The 11,400-nt window shown below is 48.9% G+C and overlaps 1 protein-coding gene across 1 annotated transcript; it reads left to right on the top strand.

The window, feature by feature from the left end:
- Positions 6,422 to 9,256, top strand: LOC8081921. The gene is made up of 3 exons (XM_002454592.2): positions 6,422 to 6,961; positions 7,205 to 7,305; positions 8,477 to 9,256. Exons 1-3 carry the CDS (start codon positions 6,701 to 6,703, stop codon positions 9,030 to 9,032), a joined length of 918 nt encoding a protein of 305 aa, XP_002454637.2. The 5' UTR covers positions 6,422 to 6,700; the 3' UTR covers positions 9,033 to 9,256.

The raw sequence follows: 11,400 nt of genomic DNA, 5'->3' as shown, positions 1-11,400 counted from the left end.
AGAACAACGCATGAAGAACCACAACACAACGACTGGCAACACGATCGACGCAAGATGATACAGAGTAGCACATTTCCATAGCACAAGAGAGAGATAGAGATAGATAAATAAATAATTAGACCGGCGCGAAGGCACGGCACTGGCATAAATAGACTGAGATAAATCATGTAACAAGTGCATGACATGGATAGATGAACAAATGGTCATGCAGATAGATCTTAATGCATACATGAGCAAGATACATGGCATGTATGATATCGAAATGAAGAGCAAGGGTTTGTTGACGTCGACGTCAACGGGTTTTTGGAGGGCTCGACCTTGCTGTGCCGAGGATGGGCGTCGATTAGCTGCAAGCCTACTGCTGGCCGACTGAGGCTCGCTGCGGCTGGCCAGGATGTGCAGCAGGCATCGGGAAGGCGTCACATCTTCGGCAAGGGCACAACGAGGCCACTGCTTCTCTGCAACAGTGAGAATCATGGCACGAAGGCCGGGCTCAGCATGGCGAATGCAGGAAGGGGAAACAAAGGGGACTTGGGCACTGGTGGCTCACCGGCGGTAGCAGAGAAGGGCTTGGCGAGGTGGTGCTGTCGACGCTGCACGATGTCGTGGTCGGGGTCGCGATCACCATGACCAGCACTGACGCGGTGACCATGGCGACGTCCTGGCGTGGCCGCGGGGTCGGAGCAGGGCGTAGTGGAGCAGAGGCTCGGCGCGCAGCGTCAGGACACGTCGTCGTGGTCGTCATGCTTGTGGTGCGGTGGTCGATGGGGAGCTCCATCGGGGTCGTGCAGGTCGGGGTCCAAGGTGAGGTCGGCGACGTCACGGCACAGGTCGAGAGCGCACGGCGGCTGGGTGCGCGGGGCAAGGTCGTGGTCGGGGGCGCTGCTCCCAGCCGAGACCCTGCGGCAGCGACGGGGTGCGACGAGGAGCTCGCGGTGCAGGGGGCTTGGCGCGCGGCGTCGCGACGAGGTTGGGGCTCCAGTGGCGTCGGCGTGGTCGGCTCGGCGCTAGCGTTGTCGATGAGGTGTCGTCGAAGATCGACGTCGCGGCTCCGGCGTCATCGTGGCGAGGACGCAGACGAAGCTTGGCGCGGCGGTGCTCGGCGTCGAGGTCGTGCTCTCGGGCGGGGCTCGGCCGGGGCTTGGTGGCGCGGGACGGAGCTCCGGGTCGAGGCCGAGGCGAGGCCGGGGCGCTCGGGTTGGGCGAGAACGGCGTGGAAGGGTCAGTGGTGGCGGCGCAGTCTAGGAATGGAGCAGGCGGCGGCGGCGGCTCGGCCTTTATACGCGCACGCTAGGGCTTCGGGGCGAGCGCAGCTGCTGTTGGGCGTCCGTGCCCATGATGGGACGCGTGGCGCGCATCGGCACGAACGCCGAGGTGGAGGGGCAGGCGCGGGCGCGACATCAGGCGGCGGCGGCGGTTTCTCTCCAGGGGCTGGGGGCGCGGGCGGGGCAGAGCCCTGGTGGCGGCGGCTGTCCTCCTGGCTGAGGGTTGGGAGGGGGCACTCCTGGGCCGAGCGGCTGGTTGGGCCAAGGGGAGGTGCGGCTGGGCCACGAGGTTGGGTGGCGAGCTGGGCCACAGAGGGAGATGGGCCACGCGCGCGGGCTTCGCTGCTGGGCCTGGCAGGCCTCCAGCTGGGCTAAGGGGAAGGGGAGGGCACCGGTTGGGCCAAGGAGCGCTCTGGGCCGCAGCAGGGGGCAGAGGGGAGGGGAAAGAATTGGCCCATGAAAGGAGATGGATTTTCCATTTACGAATTTGACGCAAGGGCTTGAGTGAAATTTAAAAGGGGAAAAAGAGGGGCATTCGAGAGAACTCAGAAAGAGATTGAGATGAGTTGCCATGAACTTAAGATAGATTTTGCGGAGGAGATTTAGGATAAGATCAAAGAAGGAAAGGGTTTGAGAAGGGAATTTTGGGAATAGCTCAAAAAGGATCAAGGAGTTTGAGACGTACCCTAGCTGAAAGATTGAGAAAGGATTCGCTTCGCCTTTTGAGATAGGCTCAACGGAGATTCGGGAAGACCTTGCTACGGATTTGTGCACTCCAAACCCTAAACAAAACTCAACTCCAAATTGACTCGCGAACAAAAGCGCTCGCCTACAAACAAATCTACATGTATGCCACGATTTGTTAGCGGGTTGGGATCGGGTTAGGCCTAAAAATTATATGCTACACATGATTACAAGAAAAATTTTAAAAAGTTCGTATTTTTGGTTTTCGTGAAAATCTGGGATGTTACATATACAATAATTGTTTATAGTAAATTGGATGCCCACGTGACCGGAGGTGGCCCTGGGTTGCCGCACGCTGGATGCGCCAGTGATTACAACACCAACGACAGAGAGAAAATTGTATATTTGAAATTCTAATCGTCGCGCTTTGCAGTTTTAGAACTCCAGTGATTACGACACCCGACGATCGTTGTTCTTTTGACAGATTAGTAGTTGCTTCTTCCACCATTCAGCAATAGCATGGGCTGTTGGAGCAACTTCTACGACCTCTTCAAAGTTCAAACCCTACTGTAAATGTCGGTTTTGCGATTCTAAGCAAACAAAATTCTTCAAACAGAACATTAAAAAAAAACTTCAAACAGGGTCTCCTTATTCTCTTTTTTTTTTCGTCTGTTACACTAACAATCTCGATACAGGACAAAGTGATTTGTTCCAGTAGTAAAATAGATTTGCCCTTTTTTAATCTTAGATCTTGTTTGAAGCGTTCTGTGCACATTCTCTTTCGTCCTTATCACATACACTTGTTATCATGGTTCACTAGTCACTACCGTAAAGATTCTTATGACCAACCTTCTTGCTTGAATATCTACAGCAGTATTTCAATACATTCCTCTATCCCCGTAAAATCGTCATATTATTTCCTGCTTCACCAGTTTTCCTTTATTTCCACCAATGACATGGGGAACCACCCTAACTGCCACATTTCAGCTATCTTTTCTCCTACACACTCCTACGGGACCCATCTTCCATATAGTTACGGAGAAAGATATATTGGGATACTACTGCAACAACTACCAAGTATCTATAAAAATAAATATTGGGGATAGGTTATTGAAAAACTGGTGGAGCAGCTCTAAGAGCTGAGCTCTCCTCCCTTCTCTTCTCCACATCAACAAAAATGTTGACTAACTTGAATATAGGATAAATTGTTGTTCTTGCTCTAAGGTCATAATTTCAAAGCATACCAGAGCTATTAGCGCATCTCCACAAGTTTTGTATAAAAAAAGAAAAAAAGTATGCTCCAACAGTTTTGTAAAAGAGCTCTTTAAAACTAAAATGCTACCAAATATCCTTTCTAAACTATAAGTTTTCGCAATCGAGAGGAACTTTGTATGTACTCCTCGTCCTAAGTTTTTCTTGGGATATCTAAAATAAATTAGACCCATGAGTAAATTAAGAAAATAAAGGATTCCCTATGCGAAAAAGGTAGGAAAATTTGATAAAAAAAGATTTGTTTGGTTAGAAATAATTCAAGATTTCGAATGCAAAATTATTTAAGAAGCTAATAAAGAAGGTTGTTGGAGAAGAACAAAATTTAATGTTGCTATTTCTTTTGTTAGCTTGCTAAATCTATTAGTTTAGCTAGGAGACGCTCTTAGTCCAATTAAAAAATGGATGGATCATGCCAAACAAGAAATAAACTATTAAAAAAATCTTGAATTTCATCGTGCTAGCTGAGCCCGACGACAAAAGGTCCTAGCTCGGCTGTTGACGGTGTACGTTTTGTTATTTACCTTGAACTCGATCGATTACACTTCATGGACCATGCATATGTCGCTGGTCCTTTCCCTTGTCAATTTGTCATATGGCATCATGACTGAATCGCCCCCTTCCCCTCTCTAAACACACAGGAGGATTGGATTGTACTACGTACCACCCATGCCACCAAGGACGCTTGAAATTTGGGATCTGACGCACCTTCCATATGGTAGTAACTGCCTAGTTGGCATGGAGCTAGGTTTCTGATCTGGCACGACCATCTGCTGCAGCAGCAGCAGCATGGGTTTAACACACGAGGACAGGACACAGGAGATGAGTACGTCCAAGGATCTAGAGAACGTACGTTCTGCTCCATTGCCCATCTGCATTCACCAACCGAAGCATCAACCTTCTGATGGTCCATCCATGCGTTATATTAATTCGAAGGCCATGCCCGCATGTTTGTGTGGCAGCCCTGAATCCTCTTCTAGGACACATCATGTGGACTGCATGTAGGCCAGCCCACAAAATCATGACACAAAATGCATGATTTATTGCCCCATCAGGCCACCCGACATACAAAAGGTACCCCAAGACGGCAAAGACCCACGGACAAATTAATGACGAATGGATCTTTCTATCTATCAGTGGTCTCTTCGCTCTTAAAATTCCTGAAACACACGAGGCATTTTCGCATCCTGAACTGTGTGTGCCCAGCCTCTCAACGATTTCACTAGTAGAGCTGAAAGTTCAAAAAGACGACGCTCATCTACTGACACCCAAATTCTTGGGCCTGATGGGCTTTGACAGACGCAGGTCCGCCTATGCAAAAGCCAACTGGGCCCAACTGCCTCGTCTACCATTCATTTCATTCATCACAATTCACAAGGGGTAAGCAAAAAAACAAACAAGCCGACAGGCTTTGCTCACTACTATAGTAACGCCTCAGGAGAGAGAAGGGGCCCACTTGTCAGTGAAACCCTTAGGTCAACGCTGACGACTCTGGTACACGCAGGACACGGCAGATCTGGCCTAGTAAGAATTTTGGCAGCAAGCTGGTAACCCGCTAGAGCACAACCCACTGCTCTCGTGGGCAACCCCGTACTCGTGGTAGGTTGCCGATTATACACTAGGCACGCCATGCTGGGCGCCGGCCAAAAGTTGGGTGCACTCAACCTATTTTGCATGTCAAAATTAATCAGTACCATAAATGCTATACTCATGGAGTCAGGATATTTTTGCATGCTAGTCTACTGCCATCTTTAGACTATCACACCGATTGTATTTCATTTTTGACAAAAAAATATTATTATTATATATTTTTAACCAATTGAACTTTGGAGAAAGTAGGTGAAAAACTAAAGAAAGGGCATCACACGGTCCTTATGACAGGGCTTCGTTTTGGTCAACTTGGTATGACAACTATACAACACCTCAAGTGTTTGGTTTGGCTCTACATACATGACCATGCATCTTTTGTGTTTGGATGAATGCGCGTTGTCCCCAAAGTAAGCCGAAAGCCATAACTGTGGTGCAATTGTCTACGACTACGTAGTTTTGGTCAGCTATTGTCGAACCACTAATGCATATTCGTGCTACTTGAAATATGTTGTGTTTATTGGTTTTCTATAGAAACTAGGACTACTATAAGTTTGGCTTTCATGCCAATATTGAAGTTAACATTTTTTTCTCTTCAAATATTTTTGTGTTTAGCATGACATTCTATAGGTAGCAGTGGTTACGTAGATTTTCACGTGGTTTCGTGGTCCATAAGCATCACTTTAGTACCGCTTCGAAGAATCTCACACAAGGTTTGAGCTCTTAAACCTAAATTCCACTCACGCTATACTTACCAGCCTCCTTTCTCTCCAAAACCTCTTTTGTGTCAAGTTGAACATGAAACTTATTGGGATCTACAAAAATCTTTCATCATAATTTTTAATCTCAGATAAGTCTTATTAGACCCTCGAACGTATCCTAAAGTTTTGTTTCCATGCAAATATATATTTTTTCCTCTTCAAGTGGTTTCGTGTTCAGCACGACATTCCACATGTAGCAGTGGTTACGTGGATTTTCAAGTGGTTCCGTGGTGAACACGACATTCCACAGGTAACGGTGGTTACGTGGATTTCAAGTGGTTTCGTGGTCAGCACGACATTCCATAATAGGTAACAGTGACTACGTGCATTTCAGGTGGTTTCATGGTCAATACGTAAATCGCTTTAATACTACTTCAAAGAATCTCACACAAGGTTTGAGCCCTTATATAAATCTAATATCCAGATAGAAATATTTCCATAGTAGGTAATAGTGGTTACGTGGATTTCGGGTGGTTTCGTGGTCAACACGTAACATCACTTTGGTATTACTTTGAAGAGTCTCACACAAGGTTTGAGCCCTTATATAAACCTAATTTCCGAACGAAAACATTTCTTCTTACTACTCACGCTACTAGCAGCCACCCTTCACTCCAAAACCTCTTTTATGTCGAGATGAACATAAATTCTTTCACCACAATTTTTACTCTCGGGCAAATCTTATTAGACCCTCGAACTTCATACACTGTACTCAATGCCTGGTTGTGGAAAATACGCATTGCTTGTACCGCTGTACACCTAGCAATACTACCCCAGGGGCAAATCTCATTTGCCTTGGCACGGTGCCCACCCCAGGCACTGAACCCGTCACGCCATCTTCCCCTCCTGGCCTCTCTAGTCTAGTCCTCCCAACGGATCGAATCGAACCAAAAAGAGGCAGGCGAGGCGAGTGCCGGAGCGAGACGACGGAAACTGCACCAAGATCTCACACCACATTTACTGCTTCCCATAAATAAATGCAATGCATCCATGAGCATGAGCGAGATGCAGCCATAAAAAGGCCAACCAAAACACCCCCCCTCCCCCCTCTCCCCTCCTCCTTCGATTTGCACCCTCCCCAAATCTCCCACTGCTGCCCCATTTCAGTCTCCCTCGTCCTCCGCCCCGCGGCCGCCCATGAGGATCAGGAGGCGGCCTCCGGGCCAGCCTATCGCCTACCTGCTGCCCTCAGATCCATACCCCGCGCCCCAGTCGTCGTCGCCGCCGCCTGCGTCGCGAGATCATCAGGAGCGCGCTCCTCCTCCGCCTCCGGGGGACAAGCAAGGAGACGGGGAGTTGCACTACTTGCACCCCGCAACAAATGATTCCTCCGCCGCGGATCTCGGGGACCCCCGCTCCTCCTCCTCGCCGCTCAAGCGCCCGGCATTGCCGCCGCAGGTACGCACGCTCGCTGCTACCAGTTCCTCCTCCTTGTTCGTTCTCGATCGATTCCAATCCCGCGTGCGCATTCCTAGACGAGAAAAGGGAATTTCTCAGGACATCATCGTCGTCTCGTCGCGTCTCGTAATCTGGGAAATAAAAAAAAGTTGCCTTCCGTTCCGTTGCACTTGCACCCACGGGCTGTGGGCTGGGCGGGCAGATCTAGCTAACCCCCATGTTCTTCGATTACTGCTTTCGCAGGACGGCGTGGTGGAGGGCAGCAGGGGTCTACTACTACTACTAGGCGCGCAACAAGAACAAGAACAACAACAACAGGGGCCTGCAGACGGCCGCACCAGAAGGTATGTATGTGATGAACACGAACGAACTGCTGCTGCCTGAAATGAAACCGTGGCAGCCAGGAGCAGAACGAGAAAGTGCTGCGGCCTGTGCGTGCCTGCGTGTGCTGTGTTGCCGTCCGTTTCGTTTTCGTGGGGTATGGTATGGTACGGGTGGGCTCTTGCGATGGCTGAGGGAATTTTACGAATAGAAAAATAAAAAAAGGGAAAGGATCCAAGGCACCTTCTATTATTATTATTATTATTTTCAGGGCTTGGGTTCACTGTTTCTCACACTACTATAGTGGGCAATGCCAGCTTGACACATCAGTCCAATCGATTAATGCCCTCACTTGCTTGCCAGCAGACAAAGCCCTCATGTACCCATGTAAGGTGTGTGTGGTACGGTGGAGCCGGCGCCGGCCACTGCTCCTGCCACCCTTATGTGCATGCATGCGAATGCGACATCATCTATCTATCCATCCAGTGCAACCTCTTTCATTCGCCACTTCGAGATCAGGGACCTTCCTTGCTTCGCTTGATCGATCGCCTTGCGTCGTCGTTCATGTTCTTTTGATTGATCGGGACCTTCCTTGCTTGATTGCCTTGCGTTGCCCATGTTTCTTTCGATCTGCACCTTGCGTTTTTTCCATGTTCTTCTTTCGATCTGTATGAGTGCAACTCGGTCTTTCGATCTGTATGGGTGCAAGTGCAACTCGGATGCTTTGGGAAACATGGTCCATGTGCGGTTGTGCGTGCCGCATCATGAAAACAGTCCAGTTCACTTGCACATTGCACTTTGTTTTCTGTCGAAAGGCATTATTAGTGCTTTGCATCCGTGCCTGCTTGGAGATGCAATCGCGATGCACTCAGATATAGTCAAATGAAGTGCACGATCGATCGAATAATAGGTTCTGGGGTCTCCATTGGGTCTGTTCGGCTGGTATTTTTCTTGCTGTGGGCATGATGATTCGGCGTGGCGCAGTGCTGTAGTGATCAAGAAAACCGGATCGTTAACATTTCCTAGCGCTGTTCTCAGCGGTTGCAATGTTGTGTGATCGATCTGCTTACTGTATGATATGTATATGATGTACTGTTTCTTTCTTTGTTCATTGCATCTTATTCTGTCCCGTCTAAATCCAGCATGTGTCAGCATGTACAAAACGTTAACGCTACATTGCAACGCACTTTGCAGCCTAGAGAAGAATGGTCTCCATCGCCACGTGCCGGAGCCAGTGACGAACCAGGCTAGCAATAACAGCGTTGCCGCCGCAGCGGCAGCGGTGGTGACAACGACAGCAACAACGGGCGCGAAGGCTTCTTCTTCCAAGAAGAAGCAGCAAGTGACAAAGAATGCCACCAGCGTCGGCGTGAAGAGGGCGCCGCCGAGCCCAAGCAAGGAGACAGCGGGGTCACGGTGCAGCCGGAAGAACGGGCGCGGGTGGCGGTGCAGCCAGCCGACGCTGGGGGGCTACGCCCTCTGCCAGTACCACCTCGGCAAGGGCCGCATCAAGAGTGGGAGCGCCGAGACCGGCGGCCGCGGCCCCGGCCAGCTCGGCCGCACCGAGCACGCCAATAAGAAAACCTCCGCTGCCGCTGCCGTGGCCCCGGCCACCCCCGCCGCGCCCAAGGCGGTCGTGCCGCCTAAAACCTCCGCTGCTGTCGTGGCCCCGGCGGCTACCGCCACCGCGCCCAAGGCGGACGTGCCGCGCGCCTCTGCCGCCGAGCGTGCAGCAATGCTAGGCGCCTAGCTAGGCGCGCATGGCATGGCTGGTTGAGATCCGTCTACCATGGGGACGCGCGAATTAAGATTCTTGGACATGCATCGTTGTGGGGTTGCATATAATCCTGGTGGGTGGTGGCGACTGGATTCTTTTGTTGCGTTTCTAAACATGTACATGTTGTGGTGCCGTACCCTGTGGTGAAATTTTTGCGGCGGATTAATTAGTTGTTAATACCAATCTTTATTTTGTTCGTTCGTCGTTGCATTGCAACCAACCCCCCCCCCCCCCCCCCCCCCCTAGTAGTGGGTAGTGGGTAGCAGTAGTGTCAAGGTGCACTCCTTTGCCGTGGCTGTTGTTGGCGCAGCTTTGGCTGCTCGCGGTGTTCTTGGTGCATGTCGTGCGTGGTGCATCTGCGGTAGCTCGTTTCTTTGTTTTCTTTTGTTTTGATTATTCTACTCCGTGAAATTTTTAAAATGCTTGTGCTGGTCATGCAACGGTGCATGAACAGAAGTGACAGTGCAGTGGGCAAGGGAACATTTCCTGCCGTCAAATTATAACTTCAAATCACCTGAAAAGCTGGAACAGCGATCCGGACAAGGCCTGACGTGACATAAGGCTGCCACGGACGACGATAGAAAGTTGTCAGTGTCAAGGCAATGTTGCACTCGCTAAAGTACTCCGCACAGGGCTGTCGGAGCAACAAAGCACGTTTCACCAGAAGTTTTCCTGTGATTAGTTTTCCTTCCGTAACAATGTTTTCTGCAGGTTCATCAACGTGTGTACCGTGTAGTACGTCAGTACGTGCAGTATAGTGTAGTAGCAGTAGGATCCGGCCGGGCATAATCACAACAAGGCATGCACATACACATCGTCGGTGTCTCGCGTCGTTTTTTACGGAGAGAGGGAGAGGGGGAAAAAAAGAGTATACTACTAGGGTTGGGTGAAATGAAAAGGATGCTTTTGTTAGATGCTTTTGGAGTTTGGATGGATGCTAGCACGTACTAGCAGAGGAGATCCGGTTGAGCTAGCAGATCTCAAAGCTGCATGTGGGGGGAGTAGTCACTGTGTACTAGACTACTGGTGCACATCTTGCCTTGTTTGCATTGCATGGCTTGTAGCTGGAGGCAACAACGAGCTCGAGAGCATGAAGGGGTCACTGGTTCAGACAAGCAAGTGTCAGGGTGGAGGAAAGACCATGTGCTCCGTTGCCCCCGTCGGCGCTTTGTTTTGTTCAGAGATGAGATGTTTTTAGTCAAACCCGCCAGTTCAGTGGACACTGTATCGGTATCGTCTCGTGGACAATAAACTAAGGCCTTGTTTAGTTCACCCCGAAATCTAAAAATTTCAAGATTCTCTGTCATATCAAATCTTACGACACATGCATTAAACATTAAATATAGACGAAAACAAAAACTAATCACACAGTTTGACTGTAAATCGCGAGACGAATCTTTTAGCCCTAATTAGTCTATGATTGGACAATATTTATTACAAACAAACAAAAGTGCTACAGTAGCGAAATCTAAATTTTTTCGCATCTAAACAAGGCCTAATACGGCTACGTAGCATCTTTTCTTTTTATCCGCCATGTGCTAATCAGTGTAAGAGAACCAATCACCGTCTTCAAATCAGGACAAAACGCACCTCATTTTGCAAATGATAGCATGCTTCTTAGTCTCTTAGAGCATCTTCAAAAAAAAAATTAAAAAAAAACAATTTCTAAAACCAGCATTTTTGGGCCGAGAACAAGACCGATCGACCCTCCAACGAATTTCGATGGCCACTCCCAATTCTACTGCGTGGCTAAAAACTCTCCCACAGGCCCATCAACATTCCGACCGGTCCCTCCTAATCAATCGAATTAGTGCGTCCTTTTTTGTCAATCCCTCGCGGGCCTAGCTGAGCCAGAGGCCATAGCCAGTAGCCCAGTAGCCACCCATGACTCATGACCGGGCTGCTATGCTAGCCTTGGCTGGCTGCAGCTGCCCGGTTGCCTGTTGTTGAATCGGCAAACATCAGTCATGCAGCAACGGCACTAGACCGGGGGGAAAAAAAATATTAGGTGAACCTAAGGTCCATTTGTTATACTACCTATGTCAAAAATGGTTAACGTATCTAAAGTTTGATTGAATATATAAGTAAAATATGTTTATGGCACTAAATTAATATAAAAATATATCTCATAACAAATTTAATGATAGTTATTTGACAATATAAATATCGATTTTTTTATTTATTGTGAGTAAAAACTCAAGATACACTAACTTGATACTATGCTCAAATGGTATTCTTCTTTGAGGACCGAGCTAGGGAGTAGTTTAGAAGAATATAGCTCAAATAAGCTGAAACTAAGGCAAACAATATTCCCTCTGTCCTAGAATAGAAGTCATTCGCT

The sequence above is a fragment of the Sorghum bicolor genome, chromosome 4, assembly GCF_000003195.3.
Source record: "Sorghum bicolor cultivar BTx623 chromosome 4, Sorghum_bicolor_NCBIv3, whole genome shotgun sequence".
Classification (NCBI taxonomy): Eukaryota; Viridiplantae; Streptophyta; class Magnoliopsida; order Poales; family Poaceae; genus Sorghum; species Sorghum bicolor.
This window is presented reverse-complemented; position numbering and strand designations above follow the sequence as displayed.

Coding starts and splice junctions, on each gene's coding strand:
- LOC8081921 (XM_002454592.2), top strand. CDS start 6,701: ATGAGGATCAGGAGGCGGCCTCCGGGCCAGCCTATCGCCTACCTGCTG. Junction 6,962..7,204: donor GCCCGGCATTGCCGCCGCAG/GTACGCACGCTC, acceptor CTGCTTTCGCAG/GACGGCGTGGTGGAGGGCAG. Junction 7,306..8,476: donor GCAGACGGCCGCACCAGAAG/GTATGTATGTGA, acceptor CGCACTTTGCAG/CCTAGAGAAGAATGGTCTCC.